This window comes from Helicoverpa armigera, chromosome 19 (assembly GCF_030705265.1).
Source record: "Helicoverpa armigera isolate CAAS_96S chromosome 19, ASM3070526v1, whole genome shotgun sequence".
NCBI lineage: Eukaryota > Metazoa > Arthropoda > Insecta > Lepidoptera > Noctuidae > Helicoverpa > Helicoverpa armigera.
In genome coordinates, this window is record NC_087138.1 from 532,235 (window position 1) to 558,947 (window position 26,713).

The 26,713-nt window shown below is 38.7% G+C and overlaps 4 protein-coding genes across 6 annotated transcripts in view; 1 reads left to right on the plus strand and 3 right to left on the minus strand.

Moving 5' to 3' along the window:
• Positions 1–266: 266 nt before the first annotated feature.
• Positions 267–14,654, minus strand: LOC110380316 (uncharacterized). Of its 2 annotated transcripts, none has more exons than XM_064039419.1 (15): positions 14,071–14,654; positions 13,249–13,927; positions 12,853–13,020; positions 10,148–10,302; positions 8,039–8,131; positions 7,500–7,611; positions 7,313–7,371; positions 6,779–6,930; positions 6,286–6,389; positions 5,801–5,876; positions 5,266–5,389; positions 3,934–4,060; positions 2,763–2,876; positions 1,969–2,145; positions 267–1,584 (listed from the first exon to the last, which is right to left on the minus strand). In XM_064039419.1, exons 1-15 carry the CDS (start codon positions 14,533–14,535, stop codon positions 1,412–1,414), a joined length of 2,778 nt encoding a protein of 925 aa, XP_063895489.1. In that variant the 5' UTR covers positions 14,536–14,654; the 3' UTR covers positions 267–1,411. The 2 variants fall into 2 exon arrangements, with proteins under 2 accessions (XP_063895489.1, XP_063895488.1); XM_064039418.1 differs by having other exon boundaries at positions 10,100–10,302; positions 14,071–14,653.
• A 234-nt stretch (positions 14,655–14,888) lies between these two features.
• Positions 14,889–17,814, plus strand: LOC110380317 (ubiquitin-fold modifier 1). 2 transcript variants are annotated; one of them, XM_021340264.3, is made up of 4 exons: positions 14,889–15,038; positions 15,126–15,182; positions 16,642–16,772; positions 17,642–17,814. In XM_021340264.3, coding segments are annotated over exons 1-4 (264 nt in total). In that variant the 5' UTR covers positions 14,889–15,036; the 3' UTR covers positions 17,716–17,814. The 2 variants fall into 2 exon arrangements, with proteins under 2 accessions (XP_021195939.1, XP_021195937.3); XM_021340262.3 differs by lacking the exons at positions 16,642–16,772; positions 17,642–17,814 and adding an exon at positions 15,304–16,314 and having other exon boundaries at positions 14,916–15,038.
• Positions 17,815–17,876: 62 nt separating this feature from the next.
• Positions 17,877–22,948, minus strand: LOC110380318 (GDP-Man:Man(3)GlcNAc(2)-PP-Dol alpha-1,2-mannosyltransferase). Its single transcript, XM_064039486.1, has 9 exons — positions 22,740–22,948; positions 22,143–22,370; positions 21,169–21,401; positions 20,666–20,883; positions 19,859–19,981; positions 19,384–19,545; positions 18,836–19,034; positions 18,343–18,538; positions 17,877–18,041 (listed from the first exon to the last, which is right to left on the minus strand). The coding sequence occupies exons 1-9, from the start codon at positions 22,754–22,756 to the stop codon at positions 17,960–17,962; spliced, it is 1,458 nt and encodes a 485-aa protein (XP_063895556.1). The 5' UTR covers positions 22,757–22,948; the 3' UTR covers positions 17,877–17,959.
• A 1,010-nt stretch (positions 22,949–23,958) lies between these two features.
• The window catches only part of LOC110380319 (protein cramped), a 30,695-nt gene continuing 27,940 nt past the window's right edge, over positions 23,959–26,713 (minus strand). Inside the window, exons 16-20 of the mRNA XM_064039368.1 lie at positions 26,342–26,432; positions 25,722–25,831; positions 25,041–25,178; positions 24,469–24,602; positions 23,959–24,170 (exon numbers count right to left, since the gene is read on the minus strand). Of these exons, the coding sequence (XP_063895438.1) occupies positions 24,051–24,170; positions 24,469–24,602; positions 25,041–25,178; positions 25,722–25,831; positions 26,342–26,432 (593 nt within the window). The 3' untranslated portion in view covers positions 23,959–24,050. The remainder of the gene's footprint in view (positions 24,171–24,468; positions 24,603–25,040; positions 25,179–25,721; positions 25,832–26,341; positions 26,433–26,713) is intronic.

Below are 26,713 nucleotides of genomic sequence, written 5' to 3' on the forward strand. Positions count from 1 at the left end.
TGTACGGTCAGTGTGACTTGTTTTTTGTAATAATTTATTACGCTGGCTGTACGTATGATATTAAATAATGTAATTAAATGTACAGATGGCAACACCGACGTGAGTGTTGCTCTCTGCACTTTGTGTTTCTATAACAAATATGCAATCTCTGTGATATTTAATATTTTTCTAGAAATTAAATAATAAAGGATGGTTTTTGGATACATATTTTTTTTAACATAACATTCTAACATTATTTGAATTCACAACTTACAGAAAAACAACAATTGAATTCATGAAATCCTTTATTAATAACGATTAAACATTGTAGGTACATTAATTTGCTTATCATATAGTAAAATAAAGTTTACAACTAAGTATAAAAACGGAATGTCAATTCACATAATTATTATAACATCAAACAAAATAAAATAAAATCACGATATTTTTTTAATCTCAGCATTTTAACATCAGATCTGAAATTAGACTAGAACCATACAAAACTAAAAAATAATAATATTGATGACGTCCTGCCGATTGTCGGCCACGGCAGCTATCCTCCATAAGGAGATCAGCCAGCTGCGCAGGACGTATTATAGTGCACGAGCATTTGCGCAGACGCAGGTGCACTCCCTATTCCTTATCATCATCATCATCACCATCATTACTATCATCATCACCATCAACGTATTCTGCCCCGGGCAACGGACAGCCACGCTACTCCACTGGTTAAAAGTATGTACTTTAATCTCGGTGGTAAGTAGACAACATGTAAAATATTAAAATAATTACAGTAAGTTATATCAATGAGATCTGTTGCTGTAAAACTATTGATATCATAGTGGAATGGATGTGTATTATACACTGACCTCTATATTTACACACTGGACCGGCTGTTCCGTACGTTTGACAGCAATTTTTTTGTGCCCATTTGAAGCGCCAATATCGTCTAAGCGAGTGATTTTACAGAACTAATTTTGACGTATAATTTCAAATGGCTGCGAGAGACGTGTTTGTTCATTGGTTCACTGTAAAATAATTTTAGTACCACGAACACTCGCTACGTCTAACAGCGCCAAAATGGCGATTATCAAACGGGCACAAAAGCACGTTGACAACAGCCTGTCCAGTGGTAAATATAGAGGTCAGTGGTATTATATGAAATCATCAATATGTCAGGCAATAACGGGTTTCACAAGATTTCTTAAATTGATTTTGTTCACTTTAAATTGGCACTAAATCAAGTCAGTATCTTATACATACTTTTTACTTATCATCATTGACCATTTAGATTTTAGAAGATTCGATTACCACGCCTTCAATATACATGCCAAACACTTCTTTGCAGTCAGGTAAAACTACACTATATTATTTTAATCATATTTTTTGGAAGTTAACAGGCCATAGTAATATTAATATTAGTGCAGGTAATCTAATTATTATCAAAGGAAGGGTTTCTAAGGGCGGCAGATTTTTTAAAGTGCGCGACGAGTATGTCGAGGGCGCGGTATGTGACGTCACTGTTGATCTGCTTGGAAGACAGGCTGGTGACCAGGAGGCGGACTGCCGGGGACAGGTTCTCGGCTCCGAACGCGTACATTACAGCTGGAACGAAGATTCATTTGATTAAAATTGGTATTTGTGTCGTACAAGCTAAGAATGTTAATGATATAGGAAAAACCTATAGGAAGAGATGGTTTGTTTTTGTTTTCGACGTTCGAAAAGTCCTAATTTATCGACCTTATTTGAATAAACGTTTGAGTTTTGAATTTTATATCCACAAAGTGTTTACTTATCATTTCTATGAAAAAAAAAAAACAAAATATGTTTTAGTTGTATACACGAATAAATATGATTTAAAAAAACTATATAACAAGACAATCTTTTCTAACGTGGCATCAATTAATTGTAATGAAAAGTTTCAAGAACAAAACAATATAAAACGTAATTTTTTTTAATAATTAAAATACAATTAAAATATAATCTAACCTGGCAATTTCTTCATGAGCACCTCGCAGGTCTCATCCAGGTCGAAAGGTCTCAAGTTCTCCTTGGGCTGGAAGTAGTCGCTGTCCTTCTGCATCTGTTCGAAGACCACGAACACCTGCTTCCGCAGCCAGGCTGCTAAGTCCGACAGCCAGACGTCTATGAGAGCCTCGCCTATGTCTGGAAATATAGACATTATTATAAGCTTAACCTTACTTCTTATTTAGTAGGGTGGGTTTTTTTTAACGACGTCAAAAATCATCAAATGACCCCTTCCGCTGTGGGTTAGCAGCGGTGAGGGAGCGTCAGACTCTTACTCAGACTCATAGGCCTTTTATGTAAAAGGGCCGCGGTATCTCTTTCGAACAACCCGCAGCCCCGAGGGTGGGTTTCTAGTCTAATCGGATGCAGTTGCGTACCAGAGTTTTGTAAAGCGAATGCTTATACTACTTCCCAATCAGTTAGCTTGGTAACACGTACGCCTCTGACAACCAGTCTTATCTAGGGGTATTGGGTTAACTGGGTTGAGGAGGTCGCACAAGCAGTCGCTCTTTGTAAAAAACTGGTGTTCAGCTGCTTTTGGTTGGATTTGATGCCAACCCCGACATATTTGTGAAAAGGTTAGGCAAATGATAATGACGAACTAAAAGAACAATTTTTAAACCATGGTATAACGAGGTATGCTGTATGGGCCCTTATTTTATAGATGGCCATGAGCTACAAAATAAAAAATATATCGACTTTTAAAACATTGAAAGATTACATATGAAAATGAATAATGAAATGAATGCACCTACCCGCAATGATCATGGTGGCGAGCCTGTGTGCGACATGTGACTTCATGAGCCCCGTGGCGGCCAGCACCGCGCACGAGCCGCTCCACCCCGCGCCGCACGCCGCGCACCACTCGTCTGTAGTACATAGTTTACACATCAAAGTCAAGTCAAATTCATTTTTATTTTAATTTCAAATAATCCTATGAAAGCTCTTTGGCAATGTCAAACTAGTTGCACGGTTCCAAGTTGGTCTCATCGAGAAGAACCGGCAAGAAACTACATGGACACTCTTTTTAAAAGAAAATTAAATTAATTACAATAGTTTTCTATCCATTCCTGAGAACGTTATACAATGCAAATTGAGCTAAATATATTACAGTTTAAGAAAAAAATCAGCAATGAGGGTTTTCGATACTTTTTCTGCCGCCAGGCGGCGCTTCGTATGCGTCAGGTCCAAACAGCTGTCAAATAGTATGGAATTGTAGGGTCCGAACTTATTGTTTATTGAAATTCTGTTATATTGGAAGTGTTATTGATTTTATTATGGACTACGGTCAGAATAAAGTTTCCGAACTAAAAATTGAGCTAAGAGAGAGGGTGCAAAAGTCACTGGTACTAAGGAAAAGCTTGTTGAAAAATTTGTTAACACAATATGATTTAGTTTTTTTTATTTACTCAACCTCAATAGTAAAACAATAATGCAGTGCTTTAATTATAAAATAAAAAAAAACACTAAAATCGTTCACTATTCATAGTAAAGATAAGCACTTTGACAGTTACCTGGACCTGACGACTCGGTGCTGCCACCTCGTGGACGCCATTTTAGAAAACCCTCATTGTAAGAATTATCGTAGTATGACCTTTGTTGCATGTGACTGCCTCATTGGTTTTTAGTGGTCGCAAACGCGATTGCTATGACTGAGGTCTCAGGTTCGATTCCCAGGTCGGACCGAAATCGCTTTGTGGGTTTTATAAACTTTCATAAAGTAGCCTGGAAGTTGAGCAGAGCACGGTGCGGTAACAGTCTTGTTGTCGAGCGTTCGACGTACCGGCGGCGCTGCACTGTTGCTGCACTGTGCTTTTTGTATCAAAAAAGAGGCTCGTCCGCGCGCTGTTCGGCATCGTAAGAAACGCATAAGTTGAAAGTGCACTTATACCTGTATTATGCAAATAAATGATTAAATTCACTGACCGTAGTCGACGGGCTCGTGTGCGGGCAGGCGGCGGTGGGCGGGCAGCTGGTCGAGCGAGTCCAGCGCCGCCTCCACGTGCGAGCACGCGCGACGCGACCCCACCAGCCGCGACACCGCGCCGCATACCTGACACATACGGAATGGGGGCTACCGTTTTTTGTTTCACCAGATGGCATAACTGTAGCGTGAAGTCCTAAACTATGGCAATCAAAGTTCGTATTATGAGCGCCAAAACTTTTATATACATAAGATGATTAGGTATATTAAATCATATTTAATACAATAGAACTGTAATATGAACGTACTGGCGATGCCACAGTATTGCGCAGTGCCGTTTTGCTCGAAAAAGAAAGGCGGACATAAGTTTCCGAAAGATAAAAGTGTGTCAAAGCAGTGACATTTATAGATCCGTAATCTGTATTTGCCATAATTAATCTTAAGTATTGTTAAATATTCGTAATATTAATTTAATCAGAAATATAACACCGCGCGCGTAGAAAAAACAGTAACATTCTACGTTTCGAAGACCTCACGCTACACAAGCGCCTCTAGCGGCGATTTCTTACGCGGTAGCCCTAATTATGCTACTATGTCATCATCATCTGTACAGACAAAAAACAACATTAAGAGGCTGAATGCACCCAAAACACTCTCTCATACGTAAATACGTACGAGAAAGAAAGAGAGAGAAGCCTGTTGATGCGACGTTCGTAACATACATATAAATTAAAAGCTTTAAAATGAGTTGAGTAATTAAAATTAACTAAGTTCTGTATTTACATATGGACTCGTTAATGTTACAAATTTTATCAATGTAGGTACGTTGATAAGTAATACAGATATTTTTGTTGGAAAAATACAAGAAATTACTCCACATTAAATATGATAGATATATGTATATGGTCTGATAAATAATAATTTTATTGACGTAGCGCTTTGTGGGTTTTAGAAACATTCACAAAAAGCGCGGAGGTAGCTAGATAAAAGATTTTTTATGACTACAACACAAAGACAAATGATTAGCTTCCAGAAACCTCGCGTCCCGTAAGAACCTTATAAAAGTAACCACACACTAAAACAGAAAATTTCCCATTCAGTAGTTTCCTAAAATTAGCGCTTTCAACCAGACAAACCCGTCAGCTATATAATTTTAGGATAATAATATTTTTGAGAGGGAGACCAAGGAAACGCTGGAGAGAAGACTTGGACAGCTTCCTCTCGGACTGGCCTTAAACAGCGATGGATAGAGAAAAGTGTACGGCTATGGGGGAGGCCTTTGCCCAGCAGTGAGACAGCATAGGTTAAAAATTAAAATTCCATTTACAACTTACATTAAGATCTATAGCCGTAGCGACATAAGTCCAGTCGTGTAGCGTGCGGGTTGGTTGCTCCCCTTCAGCACCCACCGCCGTCTTCAGAGAGTTGAACACACCCGTCACTGTGCGCTGGAACAGTCTGCAGTCATGTGGGGGTCAGTAGGGTGTCATGTGGGATAAGACGAGGGTAAGGAAGATCATTACTCCGAATTTAGAATTAACTGTGGTATTTCCCAAATTAAGTGTCAAAATTCCACAAATATTCTTGTTTGTATAAGAAATATTTAATTTCCTATGTACGAGAATAGCAGTCAAATCAACGGATTCATTATTTTATTAATTTAAAATTTATAAAGCCAGGTAATTGAAATCCTCAATAGACACTATGAAGATGATAACTGAACGCAAAAACAACTGTTGGAAAACCAGGTTCTAACAAAAATATTTCTTACACCCGTATAAGAGCTATGACGCCACAGACACATGTTGGTCAAAATAATACCCCTCTTTTTGCATCGGAGGTTAAATATTGTTGCATAATGGAACTTACTTGTCGAGTCTCTGCATATTGTTAGAAGTCTGACTGGGTGACGAGTTCCTGTGTTCCATGTTCATGTCGTATTCATCTGAAAGCATCACGTTTCGTATAGTTCTCGCCAAACTTTTTGACGTCACTGGTAAACTTGCGGGAGTCGATGCACAGAAATGTGTTTAGTTCCAATCCTATGATTCCTATGGTAGTGCAGGTATGGACTACATGCGCGTACTTCTGATTGGAATTAAGTTGCGAACCGCCGTCGAGTTTTGCGAAAACCTCAAAATAAGCTAAATCATTTAGGGGTGAATTTGACGTTGTGAGGTTATCTTATGGGCATGCACTTAGATGGTTATAGAGGAAGAGGACATCTAAGGCAACTATGGTTGGATTGTGTGAAAGTCGATATGGCTAGAAGGAATGATACTCAAATGGAATTGAAATAAGGGCAGGAGGATGATCATGATGATAAATTGATAATAATGTAAGTGATATTGTACCAGCGAGCGTGGCGGTGTCGACGGGCCGCAGCGAGTGGTGCTGCTGCGCGCGGCCGCGTGTCTCCTCCGCGCTCTCCCACCACACCTCCTCCGCGCGCTCCGCCCTACGCAGCGGACGACGAACATTACTATTATATACGGATGATATTGTTCGCAACCTTGATCAAAAGTGCGGAATTTTATTTTTTAAACAAGGTACAGATTAATTGTATAGGCTTGTTTAATTTTCAAAATCATTTCTGTTGTAGAAAAAACATGAATCTAATGTTAAAAAAAACACTAATTGATTATGTTCTTCTTGTCATATGAACAGTATGAAAAAATACGGTTTAAACAGAAAATACTTTCAGCGTTGACATATAAATTATGTCAGACCAGATCTGGAGCCCAATGCTTGGGCTCCACCTGAAGTTGATGGCACAGGATGCTAGAGCTGGAGGCACAGTATACCAGGGGCTGATAACACAGTATACCTACGGCTGATGGCACATACCTGGGGCTGGTCTCGGCGCGCTGCTGCAGCAGACAGCGCAGCTTGGCGATGCTGGTGGAGAGGTCGGCCGCCTCCTCGTACTCCGGCTCGGGCGAATCCGGCAGCGGCGCCGGCAGACCCTCGGCGCGGGGCACAGCACGCGGCAAAGATGGCTGGAAGTCATTTGTGGCTTGAAGACGGGTGTAAATGACAAAATATGTATTTCGCCAAATAATTTCTAAGTATTACCCCATTTTGCAGGGTAGAAAACGATCTCACCAAGGTGATTATGCTAAACGGGAGAGTTGGCTGCATGCTTTAACGTGAGTTGTTTGCTTAAATTGTTTCCTCATTCGCTTGGCCTTCTTTAAACGAATAGGCAGATCATTAAACTGACGTTCTCAAAAGACTGTGAAACATGTCACAAGAAAATTAGGTCTGAACTACTACCATGCCCACTACGGTAGATCCGCAACTACATAGATACAGGACTACCTGTATATCTCGATATCTAATGATTACGACGAGATGGTCGCTATCGAAATACAAACTCACCACGATATCCTGTGACGTCACTCTGTGCTGCTTCACTAATTGTGGCACGTTGTTCTCATCTGCAAAACAACATTTTCAAACGTAGCAATCTCGCCTCACAAATAACACAGTATGAGCAAACTAGTCTATGGACAACCTAATCTGATATAAATAATTATCATTATTGTAAATACAGGATAGCTGGTACCTCTATGTCCGTTATTGTTCTCCTTAGTATGTGGTTCCTTATGTTCGGCAATCATCGGGCGCGGCTCGGCCGGCGGCGAGCGATCGCTGGCTCGGTGCGAGGGAGACTTGTCCTATAGGTATAAGGTATTAGTGTGAATTATAAGGCAGGTTTCTTTGTTTAGCTTTCAAGCTAAAAAGACTGATGTTGAAGTTTCGCATGGACGGAGCCCAGAAAAGTAGCTTAGCAGTAGATAGAGGCAAGCTACTTTTAATCCGGCTGCGGAATATATACCCTCGAGATGTAAACTAAATAAATCAATATCAAAAAACATTTATTCAAAGTAGGCTGAAAAACAGCACTTTTAGCACGTCAAAATTATTATGTCTTAATAATTTTGCTCCAATGGTTTTGGTACTGGGAAAAAGAAGTGGCGCAACAAACTGTCCAGCAACACACGTCTGTCTGTCAGGTTTGGAGTATTTTAACACGAAATATTGTCCTATTGTTCTTGTTATATTATCCAAACCCTAAAATATCTTTCACTTTCATTCACTTACCGAGTCATCGCTGAGTCCAGTAAATCGGAGTCCTTTCTTGAGGCCAGCGATGCCGAAGTCCAGGAGCCCTTCCATCATGCCGGCCGCTTCATCCTACGTCAGTGAAAAACATAGCCATTGCACTATTATACAATATTACTCTATTATTTCAGTTTATCTACTAAGTAGGCACGACTCATAATATTCAATTTCAAGTAAGAACTCTTTAAGGTTTCAAATTCATTTTCAAGGTAAGACTTCTTAAAGGCCTCGTATTATATCAGTAAAAATATCTATATAAATCTTAAACTCGACAGACCACACACACAAAATCTATCACCAACACAAACTATCACAGAAAACAGACTTTATTACCAGTAGAAATAGTTATTTGTTATACAAGAGTGCAAAGTTGCTTTTTAACCGCGGGCTCAATTTTGATGACCGAGCAAGCGAAGGATCTAAAATTGAAACACGAGCGTAGCGAGTGTTTCAATATTTAGAATCCTGAGCGATAGCGAGGGAATCAAAAGAGCACAAGGTGAAAAATCTTTGCACTCGAGTGCAACACGTAACTTTTCATCCCACCTCATCGAGGAAACTACTAAATGCAAAAAAACAAAATGGCGCGCACATATGAGTATCAAATTAAAAAGAAGTACCTATTAAAGTTAATTTAATTGAAAACTCTGTTTTAAAATGAAACGAGGTTATAAATCTATGTAAAAACAATAATAAAAATTACCTAATTAATTGAATAATTATTTTAAGCAGTATTTTATTTGTTTAATATGTATTTTTTGTTTGAAAAGTCTTATCAAGATTGTCACAAATGGAGTATTGCACATGATGTTCTAAATTCAAATCACTTTGCCGCTCTAGAGGATAAAAACGGCTTTTGCGCTCAGATATCAAAGGGTAAAACTACTCTTTCCGAGATGGTGGGATGAAAAGGTATATTTTCAACTGAAGAAGTTCACACTCACACAACAAGAGAATTTATTTCAATAACAATGAAAGTAACAAATGTCTATGTGTAACCGTGCATTGTGACTATCATGCTTGTCACCAGTTTGCATGCAGATCAAACTCCGCCCAACTTGATGGTACTGAAAGATTCTATATTGGATTTTGAACCTTATCGTCCATGGAGGAAGACTAAAATTAATTAGAAATTAAATAAAATTTATTAAGACTAATATGTATTTAATATTAAAACAATTAAATTACTGTAATGGCAAAGATATTATTTTGAAAGACAAAAGAGCTGATCATAATGAAAAAAACTTATGTAAGTTTTCAGTGTTAGAAGGATTTTAAATTACATTTGGCAAAGTTTTCACCAGAATCGCTAGTTGAAAACTAAACATATAAAAGTTCTAGAAACAAAACATAAATGCCATTAAATTACTTTTTTGTAATAACACTATAGGGGTTCAAGGTCCAATATAAAATCAACCAGCCTACATCAAGCTGGGCTCTAAATAACACGCGACTTCAGGACATAACAGTAGAACAATAAGACAGACAGACTGGAGTTGGACAGTTAAACAGATAGTGAGAGAACATACAAAGCATATCCTGTGCCCGTAACGTGCCTGTTGTCCGAAGTACCTGTCTAAACTTGTAATACACTTTAACATATTTTTTTTCTGACTTATGTCACCTCAACTTATTCCAAAAAATTCCTTGAGACACTAGATCTTATTGCTGAATGTCCAACTTTGACATATCATATTTTTTTCGAAGAGTTTTTGCATCTTTGGGACAAATACACAAAAATAGTTACATCTTTTACAGTACTCAGTTCTTTAAAAGAGGTATAATGATGGCCCTTGCGCATGCCAAAACCAAAACCAAACTTTATTATTGTTTAGTTAGATCACAAAACTGAAAAGCAGTGCGCTGCGCATTTTGGCTGACTGAGACATGCAAAAAGTGCCAATAGCTTTTGAATTGTAAAAAGTGCCGCATGTCTCGCCAAAATAGTGCTTAATTCTTAGAAAATAAGGTTCATAATCCCGCAGGTTCTTATAGACTTATGTAAAAAGCTGAAGCAGAAAGATCGTGCAAACAACATACACTGGAGTTTTGCTTGCGGGGCACATCTAAGGCAAGTGTGTGGGACACCTGTAGATCCCCTATCTTGGTCTTGGCCTCCCTAACGGTGGACTGCAGGTCCTTCAGCAAGGCGTCCGCGGGCTTCGGACTCTGTTCCTTCTTTGTTTGCTGGTCTTTGAATATGTTGGCGTCTAGCGGGTCCACTTCTATTGTCTCTTCTTCGCCTAGAATTTGGAAAGTAGAGAACGATATAAATTAAATAGCAAATGTACTGGATTCAAGTGGGTCGTTTATTATTGGAACAAGTTTTTGGTCTATAATTTCAAAAATATATGACGTAATTTTTTTCTTCCTAAAGATAATTACAACATTAAAACGCATTGTATGTTACGTCACTTCATGGCGATAATAAAACCGAGCATCCATTTTTGATAGCAGGTACCTAAGGGACCCCCCACACTAGCGTCTTTTGAGCGTCGTCGTCGTGCCAGCGTCCGCGCAACGTCCACCCGACGTCGACGTCGCGGCGACGCGACGCCAGCGCTGGCCGGCTGCCGAACGCCGAGCGTGCGCGGCGCTGGCGTCGCGTAGCCGCGACGCGATTCAACGTTTTTTGCGAACAAGTACAATGCTCAACGCAATATATTTGCCGCGATATTTTATATCGTTGTGTATCAATTGTAATAGTTGGTCAAATATTCGTTTTGGCATCCGTAAATAATCATAGAAGTATTTTTTATTATTTTTTATATGTTGACTATACAATACGAAATAATCGCTTTCCTGAAATCTAACACTACACAGAGGATGTTCCCAATGTTGACGACGACGTTTCCTTTTTCGTTTCCGTAATTTTTGGATCAGTAATATCAGCAGCAGTGCTTCTTCGTCGGAATCCATTTTCACACTGCTTGTACGTGACAGGAGCCGCGGCCACGCGACGCCAGCGCCGCGGCTACGCGACGCCAGCGCCGCGCACGCTCGGCATTCGGCAGCCGGCCAGCGCTGGCGTCGCGTCGCCGCGACGTCGACGTCAGGTGGACGTTGCGCGGACGCTGGCACGACGACGACGCTCGAAAGACGCTAGTGTGGGGGGTCTCTAAAGGGATATGGGAGTACATAAAGAAGTACACAGGCAGTACATAATGGAGTACATACATAAGTACATAAGGGGGTATAGAAGAAAGAACGTAGGGGAAGTACATACATAAGTAGATAAGGGAATATGAAAGGAAGTACATAATGGAGTACATGCGTATTTACAGAGTGTACATAGCCAAAACGCATCCATAGGAAACTGCTCGCTGATATTTTGTAATGCTGTTTTTTAATTTGTGATTTCAAAGTATACACGAATTTTGCGTACTGCTCGAGTATAATTCGTAGCTTAGACGTGCACATGCATCATTCCAATTTATACACGGTCAAATTTAACTATACAAAATTAATATTAGGTAAATCATTAAACAAAAAAGGCTTTTGAATCTGAGTTTGTTTATTAAAAATGGGTGCTAATTAAACAGGCTTCTTTTTAATATCATTATTAGCCCCCAAAAATGTATGTTGCCTTCTAAATTACTAAGTCAGCCACAATTAACGAGCATCTAAATAATACTATCTTAGCCACTAGTATCTTCTAAGTAAGCCACTCTAAATACAACTCAGCATGATGGTTATTTTCAACCGACTTCCAAAAAAGGAGGAGGTTCTCAATTCAGCTGTATTTTTTTTAGCATCTAAATTTGTAGCATGCATTCTAACAGTAAACTTCTAAAATACTATTAAATGACACCATAAAATATATTTAATTAGCTTCTAATTTTTTAACTCAGTACGTTTAAAATGTAAGCAAGCATCGCTTCTGTCACGGCTCCGGTGCTGCGGGGCTCCGGCGGTCCCATGCGAGCTTATCGTCGCAGATGGTTTTCACGCTCACCACCGCAGCTTCGGCTTGCGAGCGTTAAAACTACCTGCGCCTCAGCTCGCAGGCCGCCTCGACCCTCCGCGCCTACGCGGTTTTGAATTTCACTCTAGGGGTAGGGCAGACAAGACTACGTGGAGTCGGTTTTGCAGCGATTCGTTTTCGTCACTAACTTCAATTTTTAATACAATGTTTTTTAATTGAAGGTTATAAATGGCAATATACTAAAAACGAGGCCGAGTTAGTAAATTAGATGACAATGTATAAATAATTTTGTAAAATTAGAAGCGTAATCATGTGTTCAATAAATAATTTTGTGGCTGCACTTATATTTCCCATAAAAAATCAACTTGTTTAAAAAATATACAAAAAGAAATTGAATTTACGAGCATTATTAATATTTAAATTAACATTAAATGCTAGGTCGTGTTTTAATCAAAATGGCGAGCATGCAACTGCTCGCGAATAGATTGGAATCGTAAAGTTTTTCACGCCTATTCCAGTGTATACACGATAGTTTGCATGCGGACTAGCACTGTATATTATGGAACAAAGCAAGTTACTTTGGCCACTACAAAATATATGCGAGTATTTGCGTACTGCTGCTGTATACATCGGAAGACTTTGTATAAAAAGTGAATTCCAATCTATTCGCGACTAGTTTCACACGCTTGCGTACTAGCCATGTATATTCTGTAAATACGCGGAGTACATACCTACATTAGTACATAATGGCGTATAAAAGAAAGTACAAAGGGGTAGTAGAAAAGGCAGTACAAGGAGAGTACATGAGGAAGTACCTAAGGAAATACATAACGGTCAAAAGTAAACCAGCTAGTTTTTAGTAACTTACCGAACCACAGCGGCTGCGGGCTCTTCCCTCGCGGCGGGTTGGGGGAGCCGTCATTATCGTGCCCCCACAGGCGAGACAGCGTGATCTCCCCGTCCAGGCTCGCCAGCAGGTCCTGGCCCAGGCTGATGCACTGCAGGTCTATGTCTGTCTCCCAGGTTTTTACACTGCCTACACATAAAGAGTAAATTCTATTATTGGAGATCAGTTGGGACATGCATTCAAAGGCCTATTTCTATACATATATTTTAAAGAAACTCAAAAACTACTGGGCCGATTTTAAAACATTTACTGATTAACACAATATGTTTAACCTGAATTATGTCGGTATACTTCAGCATGAGATATATTTACAGGAGTATCAGATACCAATATTTCGATAAAATATGTATGATATACCTTCAATAATCCTATCGTAGATCTTGACTTCATTCCTGCCTTGCCTGCCTCGCCTCTGCCTCAAAACAGGTGAGGTCTTTATGTCAACAGGCTCTGAACTAGTCACCGGTACCTCTTCTACAATACTCTCTATCTTCTCCACTTCCGTTTCAACTTTCGAATCCTCTTGAACCACTTGCATAACTGTATTTTTAGGTACAACTGGTGGTGATTCGGTAACTGTATTTACCGGTTCAGGTTTTTTTCCTTTTGGTACTTCTTCAGGCACTGGGGCCTTTTCCGGTTCTTTCTTCACTTCAAAAACTGTTGGTTCCTGTATTCCTTGCAGAATTGTTAGCAACTTATCGTTCAGCCATCTTGGGTCGGCTAGAGTGCTGTCTATGAAGTTGTCGAGTTTCTTTGATAAGATGCGTACTAGTAGTTCCGAATGTGGCGTGTCCCAGAGTTCCCAGGGGATCAATTCTTTGAATACTATGCGGAGTAAGTTGGTACAGTGGTCTGCTGGCTGAAGCTTATTAGCAGGGTTAAAAACAGGGTGAGACTTTTTGTAAAAGTTTTCCACTGGAATACTAAGTGAGTTCTCTTGACGTTTCTGAGCTCTCTGGTACTCATTCAGGTGACTCGTCAAGATGGTGGTCAAATCTACGTACACATCTTTGATTTCTATCTTGTTGCAGATCTGTGAACAAGTTTTAAATATAAGCCTATTAAAAGTTTAAAAGCTACTGTTCGGACAGTCATCAACTCTAGAATTTATTTGTTTGTCCCGTGAAATAGTTTTAGTCTCGTACCAAACTGAAATTTTATAAAAATGTCACCAACCTGAAAGCTTTTGCCAATCATTTGATCCAACATTTGTTTACACGCGAAGGGGAACCCGATCTCCTGCGAGATGTAGGGCACGTACCACGACGACACCAGCTTTCGCTCCAGCACCGTCGAGATCACGCTCAGCTCATCCGTGTCATACTCCCGAATCTCCGACACACGAGACTTCTTCTTACGCCGCTTCCGAATCAGCTCGTTCACCACCGTCATATACGGATACTCGTCCATTATAACATCCAAATCATACTTTATAGGCTTTTGCAAAAGCATCGTAGCCTGAATAAACCTAAAAGTAATATGTACGCAAACCAGAAATACACCTAGCACGTAACCAGGAAACGATATTCCAGTTAATGGTGAAATTTTTGTGGTGCAGTGTAAAACGATACATGTTACTAAACCGATGCCTGATATAAACGACAGAGTCTGGAGAATATTTCTCTTCACAAAAATAAACATGATTACGTTGTCTTTTAGACTGTAGCTTTATTTCTAACAATTTACAACATTTTATACTTTTGTGATCGAATCGATCGATCAATGTTTTGATGTTTATTTTTTTTTCTGACAACCACAAATTGACAGCACAGTTTATCGTTCAGTAGTTTTGGAAGAATTCCTCACGAGTGCAAGAAACATACGTTTGTTTAGAAAAAATATATTATCTTTTAAACTTTTAAGATAATACGTTGATACCGATGTCGGCACTTTCTGTATGTATTTGTAGTAAGACATCTTAGCTTTTTCATATGAAAAATAAATTAAAATATAAGTATTAAACATAAATAAATAACGTTTTGGCTTTGTGGTTTCCTTCCAAACAACATGTGTTAATTTTGACATTGACATTTTAAAACGTGTATACGTCAAATAACAACGTCACTTTCTTTTTGTGATCGTACGAATCGCGAAAATATTCAGACTTCTATTTTCTGTACTTCTATTGGTAATTCTGCCGAAATGTAAGTGTCACATTCATTTAACCAACGTGTATTATTGATTATGGTACAATATTATAAGTGCTTGACTCAGAACATTTATTTCTGCAGGTCGAAAGTAACTTTCAAGATCACACTAACTTCTGATCCTAAACTGCCGTTCAAAGTGTAAGTTCTAGCTTTAACACCACCTTAAGACATCCCTATAACTTCAACGTAGAACATATATTAAAATTATCTAATTTAAATACAATATTCGTAGTCAATTTTAGTTTGTTCATTTCTACAGATGCTGAATGGCCCAGCGCTCTGCGTTGAAGTTATAAGGTTTAATAATGGAAACGGCTGTAGTGCAACAGTTCCTCAACTTCTTCCAAGACTATATAGACCTCTGTCAACTGGACAACTGGCCTGACAATGATACAACAGAGGCTGAACTTAGAAATGCTTTACTAATATCACAACATGTGGAGAGAAGTCTAGATAGACTGCAGAAGAGAAACGTCATCAATGAGTTCTTATCAGTATTAAATAGTCATAATGAGACCTCAAACAGTCTCATTAAAAACTGCCTCACAGATCCACCAAAGTATATAATAAAAAAAATAATAGATTCCAATACAAAAATCAATCAATTGGATATTGGTTTTAGAATATTTCTTGAAATATTTTCTGAGGATAAATTAGAGAACTGTTTAACTGAGTTGATGCTTGAAGCAGCATCTAAAGAAACTTTACTTAGGAATGTGAACAGCAAAGTGGGGAAAGATCAAATATTAAGGTTTAAGAGTCAAGTTCTTTTATTGGAACTGAACACATGCCAATCTGATATACAGAGCTTATTGAATAACTGTAATCAGGACATAGTGGAGTTATTAGTTGTGTGTTTGTTAAACAATGAACCAAAATATAGCAAAGCTGTGAAACTAATCGCTGATGGAATTCTAAACATTGTCATAAGCAAAGACATTACGTCCAAAAACTTTTGGAGAATGCTCTTCAAAGTTGACAGCCAATATTTTATAGAAATGTGCATAGACAACTCGGATATTTTTACTTACATTGTAGAAGCATTAGCTGACTGCGGTAAATTGTTAAGAGAGGGAATGTCTTCGGAATCATTTTATATTGAACTGAACTATTCAGAACTAGTTGGTGTGGTACAAAAAATATGTAGTAATGAGTGTCTAAAGTCACAGTTTTTTGATATTGTACAGAATTATGATCATGATTTAGAGTATTGGAGGAAGATTTTGTAATTAATTAATAGATTAGGATAAATATATGATCTGAATTTGCATATTTTACTTTTTATTTATTCAACCCAACTGAGGTGTGCATAATTATGATATTGAAGGAACTTATAGATATGGACAGTCTAACTTAAGTGATCGATAACCAGCAAGTAAATAAAAAGGTTTTTAATTATTAATTTTTCATAAAAATCCATAAAAAACCCCTACACCTCATTTACGAATTAAACATGAGAAACTTTGACTTTACAGTACATTGTATTTTGGCCCTCACTACAGAATTTATAGTGAGTAGGTACTCTACCTTCAGATGAATTTTCTTTGAACATATTTCTCGACACAATCCCCTTACCTCATGTACAATATCCCCACAGCTTGAGCGTGCCCGAAGCTACTCCGTTCACAGCGGTGCTGAAGTTCGCGGCCGAGGAGTTCCGCGTGGAGCCGGCCACCAGTGCCATCATCACCGACGACGGTATCGGCATCAACCCACAACAGACCGCTGGTGAGACACACGAAAGTTGTTTTCCATCGAAGTCTATAGAGGGAATTAGTTATTTGTTATACAAGAGTGCAAAGTTGATTTTTAACCGCGGGCTCAATTTTGATGACCGAGCAAGCGAAGGATTCTAAAATTGAAACACGAGCGTAGCGAGTGTTTCAATAATTAGAATCCAGAGCGACAGCGAGCCCGCGGTTAAAAATCAACTTTGCACTCGAGTGCAACACGTAACTTTTCATCCCACCTCATCGAGGAAATTACTAAAACAAAATGGCGCCCACATAATGAGTGTCAAATTAAAAAGATTTACCTATTAAAGTTCATTTATTTGAAAACTCAGTTTAAAAATGAAACGAGGTTAAAAATCTATGTAAAAACAATAATAAAATTACTTAATTAATTTAATTATTATTTTAGGCAGTATTTTATTTGTTTAATATGTATTTGTTTGAAAAGTCTTATCAAGATTGTCACAAATGGAGTATTGCACACGATGTTCCAAATTCAAATCACTTTGCCGCTCTAGAGGATAAAAACGGCTTATGCGCTCAGATATCAAAGGGTAAAACTACTCTTTCCGAGATGGTGGGATGAAAAACTAATTTACATTACCTTCGTCCTTCGTCGACAAATAGTTCTGCGCAGCGAAAAGAGCGAGCTAAACTTGGCCTTAGTGTTTCTGCAGTGATTTTTCCTACTACCCTCTATTGCAGAACTTGTAGTTTTCATATTATCATCATAACACACAAAATACTATTATCATAAAACATTTATGTACCAGCAAATCAAAATAAATAGTGGAGCATAATGAATTGTAAACCATCAACCCTTACAACTACATAGCTATAAATCCATGTCTTGTTTTGTTTCAGGCAATGTATTCCTGAAGCATGGTTCAGAGCTGAGACTGATCCCCAGAGACAGGGTCGGTCACATCGCCTCATAGACAAGCATATCATTCCAATGTTAATTTAAGCTTCATCTTTATACATTATAAATAAATAAATATTTATCTTTTTGTTAATATAATTAAAACCTTTTTTTTTTACAAATATTTTAGTTTTTTTTAATACCATATTGTAATATAAGGGGTAAAAAAACATGAAAAAGCTTTGGTTTAATTTTATTGTATGCTTAAAACTAATGGAACGAAATGTACAGAAGATTGAAAGGCTTTTAGTTTATAAATACTATTCTAAATTCATTAGAGGTTCCGCTGCTCTGAGGAAAGATTTTTCGAACTCCATCGTGGAGAAACGGTCAACTGATGCCCTGGGAATAGAAGATACAATTTAAATTGAGAAGCAATAAGCATGGGAAACCGTTTACCATAACATTAGAGATAAAAATAAAGAATTTGTGTTTCTGTGGGACAAAGGGCCAAATAACAAGAAAAAAAATCCATTTGCTATATGGGGACTTCAAATATTTTTTAGACACACTTCAACTCTAGTTACTACGGTCCTTGAGTTACAATCTGATGACAGACGAATTTTACCAAAAGCCTTACACAAAAAGAAAGGACAAAGCCGGCGCCAATCTTTCTATCTACAGCCAAATATTTTTGACTCACCTAGCAGCTTCAACGATCCTCTTCCTCTCTTCACTGGACAGCGCAATGACTTCCAGTATAGCTCTGGCGTACTCATCAGGCTCGGCAGCCAGGAAGCCGGTGCGGGAGGCCTGTGCGGTCTCCACGATGTCGCAGAGCGGGCCGCCCGAGCGGTGCGCGATCGTGATCAGGCCGGCTGCCATGCATTCTACCACACCTGTAAGGATTTTTGGTTTAATTAGTGAAGATTTTTAGAGAATTATAGGAAATTACGTTTATCATTTGTAACATCTCAGTCAGTCATTACAGGTAGTGAGAAACCAGAGAGTATGACAATCAGTCTTATCAAGAGGTATTGGGTTGAGGTCAAATAAGCAGTCCCTCAATGTAAAACACTGCTATTCAACTGCATCCAGTTAGACTAGAAGCCGACCCCAACATACTTTCTCACAGGCTAACTTCAACATAACCTGCGCCTACGCAACATACTCAAAAACACAAAAAATCGACTCACTGATGCCAAAATGCTCGTTCCACATGGCATGTATAGCGAGCGATGAGGTCTGGTACATCTGCAGCAGCCTCGCATACGGCGCATTCACTACAAACTCCACGCTGGCTTCTAGAGACAGGTGCTTAGCGAGGTCTTTCAGGTTTTGTACGCGTTCCTCGTCTTCCGCGTTACGGCAGGACCCTACTAAGACTAGTTTGATCTGGGGAGGATTATGAGCTTTATTATGGAGTGAATAGAGGTTAATTTATAATGAGAAGAAATATAGTGGGCGATTTCTTCTGAACAACTATAGAGGTAGTTGTGGTGTGTTGAAGAGAAAGAAAATTTGTTACCATCTCAATGGGTGGTGATAAACTTTATACTACTCTTCTTTAAGAAGAAATAATCCGTGTTTACTTCCTTAGTACATGATAGGTATTTTCCCTTTTGCCATAACTACTTATTGTTTCTTTGAAAATCTTGCAATTTTATTATAAGCAGCAAAGTTTTACAGGATAAATTAAATATTTAACTATAGTAAAAAGAAGATCATTTATATAACTAGTCACCTTATTCCAAAGCATTTCATTCTTAACGAGCAAGTTCCTGAGTTCATACATGGCTTGCAACATGAGCGGGTGGTCCTTCTCCGGTCGGAACTGTGCAACTGACAGGATGCGGATGGGGTCCGACTCTTTCACTAGAGACCGCAGCTGTTTCAGCTCTGATACCTGGAAGAAAGAGTAATTTTATTTCTCGTTGGATTAACGATTTCTACAAATGAATTTGTTTGTAATGAGGAAGGAGTTTTTCATTTATTTATTGCCAAGATTTTTATGTTCTCTTATGCTGAGACTGCTCAATGCATCGCAGGGGCTTAGTTGTCCTATAACTCGAAAGTTCTTGGTACTTCAGTTTGAACCAAAGTCAAAGTCGGTATAATAAAATACATATTTCTTCATCAACATCAAATATGCACCCGTAACATTGACTTTAAATCATTTTTTTCAACAATAAAAATATCAGTAGTATTAGTTCAGTTACCTCACAAGGCGGGTAGACGCGGAAGGTGTTGAGCGGGCAGCGCCACAGCTCGTTGAGATGGTCCTCCGTCCACGTGCCGTTCGCCATCACCACGTCCGCGCACCGACCCACCACGCCGTACAACTGAATATAGGAAGCATACAATAACTAGATAAATAACAAAATAAAGTGCGTATAATAAATCTTTAAATAAGGTGCGTGACACCATGACAGTGAAAAAGCTTTCATACAATCACCTTCGCAAAATTTTGAAATTCATAAGTTACCTATCTTACTCAAATTATTCGCTATTCTATTTCTGATGCGGTATAATGTATATCATGGTAAAATCAAAGTCATTAAATGAAACTAGGCTGAAATTCAGCACTTTTTGAACGTAAAAAAAATAAAGACGAAACCCAAAACGCCCTTTACCACTTGATATTTCTAGGAAGAAAATGTGGCGCAAACTCCCACGCAAATGGTATCTATTATAGTAGGTTATTGGACCTATCCGAACTTACCCATCCGAATATCTTATAGTAGAGCAGTTTCATCCACGTGAACAGCGGGTTTCTGGCGATAAGACTGTTGTTGTTGTAGGAGACGATGCGATGCTTCACGCGGCGCATCATGGCACCTGTGATGGTCGCGTGTTGCACCTAGATCAACTTACCCATCCGAATATCTTATAGTAGAGCAGTTTCATCCACGTGAACAGCGGGTTTCTGGCGATAAGACTGTTGTTGTTATAGGAGACGATGCGATGCTTCACGCGACGCATCATGGCACCTGTGATGGTCGCGTGTTGCACCTAGATCAACTTACCCATCCGAATATCTTATAGTAGAGCAGTTTCATCCACGTGAACAGCGGGTTTCTGGCGATAAGACTGTTGTTGTTATAGGAGACGATGCGATGCTTCACGCGACGCATCATGGCACCTGTGATGGTGGGGTAGTGCACGTAGCATCCGACCGGACATTGAGCCAAGTAGCGGAATATAGGGAATGTGAACGCGAAGCCTGTTGTGTCTATGTATATGTCTGCAAGAGAAAGAACAAACATATTTATTCATTGCATATTAGACTCTTAATTTTTTGTAGGAATTTGTATTTGTGTATTTGGTAGTGTTCTTATTAAGATTTAGATTTCAAGAATCAAGTATGAAATATTCCATGTAGGGCGTGACATAAGATGCACAACATATATCAACACTGCACAGCAGATATCAACACAATTATTTTTGAAAAATTCTGATTTTCTTACACATATTTGAAGGCAAGTCTGTTTGTAATGTTTTGATATTCTTTGCGCCATTAAATACTCACCAGGATTCAACTTCATAAAAGCCTCCAACCCAAGAATCATGGAGCCCAAGCTCTGCAACAACAGCGTGAAGTACGGGTAGGTCTTCGCCTCAATAGCTCTCCGCATGCTGAGCCGAATGAAGTTGATCTTTGTCTTGTCAACCTTCACGTTGAACTGGTTCTGGGCTCGGTCAATTATAGTCTGCGGTTCCGCTGTCTCTACTGTGTAGATGTGGATGTTTGAGTCTGGGTACCTGGGGTTAGATAATAGTTTGGTAGTAAAGTATGTAATAAAAATATAATAACAGAGACAGAAATATGTTTTCTATCTTTTAACACATTAATATGTCAATAATGATGGTTGGGAGCTTTGATTGATCTGTTTGAGTTGACGAAGTAAACTACACAGCTGATGGTACATAATCATGAAATTAACATATCACCTACACATACATGATATTATTATAAGCCAGCAGTTGCATGATACAAGAAAAATAATACACAATTCTTGGGGCAGAATTGTTGAGGAGAAGAGTTACGATTGATGAAAAAATAGAGGATTATTCTGATTGGTGCCAGGAAGAAAATAGAGTCAATACAGTACAGGGCCAAGACAATTTTGTATTGGTTACCTAATTGACTCCAATATCGTTATAATGGAGAAGACCTGCATAAAATTAGTATTTTTCACACAAGTAGCATTTTGTAGTAATGGATTCGATCTTGTATATCATTTAACTACTTGTAATGCAAGCAGCATCACAATGTTGATGACTAATGACTTAAGTTGTACGTTCTTGCATCATCCTCTCACAAATGGTTAACAAACTACCTCTTTAGCACAACATCCCATATAAGTATAAAAAATTGCCAACATATTTTTAAAATTCTATATATATTCAAACCAAATGTATTTTGGTTTGTGCACTCAGCAACATTAAGATTATGACTTTATATTTATATAAGGAAATCTATCTAGGAAGTAATATACATACCTGGCCAATACAGCCTTGATAGCCACCCACAACACCCTCTCGCCGCCTCCCCCAGCATTGCAGTATGGATGGAAGAAGGCCACATTAGCTCCGTCTCTCTTACGACGCGTCAGCTTCCGCTCTTTGATCCTCATATACCATGACGCGAAGATGAAGGCGAAAGGCACCAGAACGAAGGTTATGAAGATCAGGAAGCCGATGAATATTAGCGGTAGGACTATCAGGGAGCTAGAAATAATATAATATTGATTGTACATCACGATTATTTCTTCTTTGTAGAAGGATGGCCTGTGCTCTGCAGTGGGGATTATGTTATGCGCATATTTGTGCTTTACGTGTAGTTAATTTACTTGAATATAGGTATTTATCGTTATTCGGTATTTTAACAGGAATACATTGTTGTCCGAAGAGATAATCTAATGTTACGTACGTGTTTTTTTTAAATATAGTGTACTATGAAGTTACATCGTAATTCCCATTAGTTTGCGTGGTGACCAGAGATTTTATACTTTAAAACTTTGTGCAAATAATATTGAAAGAACTTTATAAATAGGAAAAAAATAATGACGGAAAAACAATAATAAAAAAAAAACTTACATGAATAAAAGTAGCATTGTAATTGTTGTTGTAGGAAACTACACTTAATAGGGACATTAAGGATATTTAATGTATTTTGCGTTGTGCAAACACATCTGGATATGGTTTAGAACTATATTAAATAATATCAACAAGAGCTATAGAACATAACCTCGCAACGTAAACATTCTTGTTGGCAGGTAGCCATAGACTATAGAACATGGCGTAGAGTTGTGTGTGGTCCAGTGATGTTGCGACACCTAGCACGTGTTCCATAGACAAGAATATTACACCTTTCCCTCTTCCTCTACCTCTTCAAAAGAAATCTTCATCATTTAAATTGGCTACAGTTCTCGCAAAAAATAATGGCAGTTGTGTGCTTATCCATCCGGTATGGCTGAGAATTTGTACATGAGGAGACTATTTAACACACATTGTACATAGGGTTAGTACGCTACGGAAAGCTTCAGAAAACGGGTAAACCGGGAAGGTATGAAAAGAAATAAATAAGGGAGTACTCAATCAGTACATAGGGTTTATATAACGCACTAGTGAGATTCATAAGGGTTATATTACATAGCATAGGGGAGTATATAAACGAGAACCTGTAATGCAGAAATAAATGTATTCAGGTTGTAGGCACGCCCTCAGTGGCCACTACTACAAATCCGCCACTATGAAGTCAGTCGTGGAATGCTTTACGTATTTATTATGCAATGCACAGAAATGTACTATTACTTTTGGGGAAAATAAAACAGATATTTCTAAATTAAATAACATTTATTCTTATTTCTACAATTTAAAGTCACTAACAAATGATTTCATAATTACATACATCATTAAATCAAAGTCACACAATCATTATTCAACAGAATAAAATTGTACAAAACTTTCTTGTATCTTTAACATTATCATAAAAAGGAAAGCAGTTAATTCAAACTCACTCTATATGTATTGAAACGTTGTTTAAACTTTTCTTCTCATATATAGATTACTATTTGTAATAAGCAATTTCAGTTAAAAAAAAGTCCTTTTGAACTCGAACTTCAAGGCTCTAAACTAAACGTTCCTATAAAATCAGTTTTGGGGGTCAAAAAATAATTTTTATACATGTCAAACCTAATGGCAGGTTATTATACAGAAACCATATTTAGTTTTCACATCACCGTGCCTTTAAATCGACTGAGGCAGAGGTGGGGTCCACATGTACATACATGTACTCTGAAGTAAGATGCGGGCCGCCATTTTATTTGGCGAGAGCACAAAAAACTCTAAAGGCCCTATTCCTTATTAAATCACAGTAAACAGTAGACATATTACTAAGTGTCAAGTCTATGTATGTTCATCGGGCGGGTGGTCTTGTTCGTCCGTCACTTCGGCCGCTAAGTCTGCAAACTTGGCCACGTAGTCCACGCTGGATTCCGCCATTAGAGACTGGAGATGGGAATCTACCTGTAATTTGAAGGAAATTATTATATTACAATAATTGCTATTTTGAAGATAGCTATTTGATGTCTGGGTGGAAATCGTTTAGGGCCAGGTATTCTATATTTTACATATTCTTTCTTTATTTATCTCGTGCACCAGAGAGTATGTTGTGATCCCTCTTCAGCTATGAGAGTGAAGGAATAGTGAGTGCACATGGTGTCTTCGCAAATGCTTGTACACTATAATATGTCCTGCGCAGCTGGCTGATCTCCTCAGGGAACAGCCGCCCTGGCCGATGATCAGCCAGGTGGTCACTGCATACCTGTGGCCTGCCCTCCAGGTGTCCGAGGAAGCTGCTGAGCGAGAAGTCATGCACGGCGCCGTCCAGCCAGCCGTCCGCGTCGTGCAGCAGCCGCGACGGCGACAGGGACATCGACTCCGATGATAGGAACTCCGCTGTATAACAAACATCATGCACCTTAGTATAGTTCTCGCCAAACTTTTTGTCGTCACGGAACATTGCGAGAGTTATTGCGCAGAAACTACGTAGAACAAAATGAGGAGCGGAGATGTCAAAATGATATAATCTGCTAAGAAAGTAGCGCGCCAAAATGCGGGTGTTCGGGGGATGAGTAACGTTAGTCCCGACGTTATACTAACCAAATCACTAATCCATCAAGACCAATCTGTGACAGATGTATCAAGGAACCTGAACGCCTCGTTAGTTCATTGACTTACTAGAAGGCATTTGTTTACAGCTTAGTGACTTTAGCTGTTATTATGAGAAGTAAAAAAAAGTCATTAAGTAACTTTGCCGCTCTGAATTTAGCTATTAGTGACTTTACGACACTCAATATATAAGAAAGCAATATATAGACAGTAGATATAACTCACGCGGCACGTGTGCAGCATCAGGCGCGTTATCGTCGCGTTCGCTTGCGGGCTCGCTCTTGGTGACGTCATCCTTGCCGTCCGCCTCGGACTTCACGCCGTTGCCGTTCGCTTTTGACTCCTCTGTAGATTCCTCTTCTTCTGTGGAGATCATATATCGTATGTGAGGAATAAAGTATTGCATGAAATCTTGTTTTCATGAAGCTTTATTATTATAAGAAAAATTACAAAGTTATCGGAATTAAGAATAATTTTAACATTATTTACTGACAACTACTCAGTACTAAGTATGTCGAAAATTACATTCTAACTGCTATATGTATGCAGTTTTTGGCATCGCAACTTCGCTCCAATTCTGCGGACACAGTGTCCTTAGCTTAATTTTTAGGAAATCATCAAAAGACCACTGCCGTCTGATGCTGCACTGTGAGGGAGTGTCTCTTACTCTTAAGCCCTTTATGTGCCAGGGCCGCGGTAATTCTTTCGAACAATCCCGCAGCCCCGGGCGGACAAGTATCCTTAGAACGTCATTTTTATTAACATTAATATTAGTGGTTGACATATCTTATTTTCTAGAGAAGTTTAAAGAAGCAACTTTCAAAATTAAACTTTCAGCAGAAGCTTAAAAAAAGAGCTCTTTATTAAAATTAAAGGTCATTTAAAGTCATATAAAAGTGGACTTACTAATAACAATAGTGTTGACCGGCGTCTGGTTGATGGGTATGCGTCGCTCTCCGTCGTGGAAGTAGAACTGGCCGTTCGACTCGCTCAGCACGTACACTATTGACAGGCTGCTGTATGTACGAAAATAAACGGTTAGTTATCAACTATTATGTGTACGTATATAATAATTAGATACTTTACATATTTTTACTTGATGATAAATGAAAAATGAAGTCACTGAGCTAATATTGTATTGACTCTCAGATGTATAAGAACGAGTGTGTACCACGTAATTTGCGGTTACATATTTATAAGCTTACTCTAATACCATGTTGTACTTGCAAACTAACCCCTACAATACTGTAGCCAATAGAGTAGCTTCAAAGTAGTGAAATAAATTTTCAAATCGGTCCAGCAGTTTTTGAGTTTATTCCTTACAAACAAACACAAACAAATATGATATTAGTGTAGATCTATACAATATACAGCGCTAGCTTCCGCCAGTGAGTGGTTTCACTTGCGTCCCTATAAAAAATATAGTTTTCCCCGCTAACTGGGTTATCTAAAACTGAAAAACTTTTTCAAATCGACCAGTAATTCTGATGGGATGCGGGAAGCTAGTTTTAATAAGCTGCACTTACTCCGTGGAAGCCGTGAGCGGTGGCTTGGGCAGGATGCGCGGCGGCGGCGGCGGAGACGTCGGCACTGACTTCACTGGCATGTTGGATACCCCTGCACACAAAGAGAATATTCTACAATATTATTATTACATTTGTATTTAGAGTTTTAGTATCTGCCTCGTTGGTCTAGCTGTCGCAAGCGCAGCTGTTGAGCACGAGGTCTAGGGTTCAATTTCCGGGGACGCTTTTAGAAAATGTCACTAAGCAGCCCGGAGCTTGGAAGTTGGTGATTTGATACACCCCTACATCGGGGATGCGCTTGATCTCTCTCCGGTGAAGTCAGATTGCCGTCCCATCGGGCTACGAGAGTGAAGGAATAATGAGTGTACCTGT

Excerpts from the sequence above, each read along its gene's own strand:
- LOC110380316 (XM_064039418.1), bottom strand. The coding sequence starts at position 14,535 with ATGTTTATTTTTGTGAAGAGAAATATTCTCCAGACTCTGTCGTTTATA. Across the intron at positions 13,928-14,070 it reads TGATTGGCAAAAGCTTTCAG|ATCTGCAACAAGATAGAAAT; the intron begins GTTGGTGACATT and ends ACTTGTTCACAG. Across the intron at positions 6,390-6,778 it reads CGCGCCGAGACCAGCCCCAG|GGCGGAGCGCGCGGAGGAGG; the intron begins GTATGTGCCATC and ends TCCGCTGCGTAG.
- LOC110380317 (XM_021340262.3), top strand. The coding sequence starts at position 15,350 with ATGGAAACGGCTGTAGTGCAACAGTTCCTCAACTTCTTCCAAGACTAT.
- LOC110380318 (XM_064039486.1), bottom strand. Across the intron at positions 21,402-22,142 it reads ATCAAGGCTGTATTGGCCAG|GTACCCAGACTCAAACATCC; the intron begins GTATGTATATTA and ends ATCTAACCCCAG. Across the intron at positions 19,035-19,383 it reads ATGAAATGCTTTGGAATAAG|ATCAAACTAGTCTTAGTAGG; the intron begins GTGACTAGTTAT and ends AATCCTCCCCAG.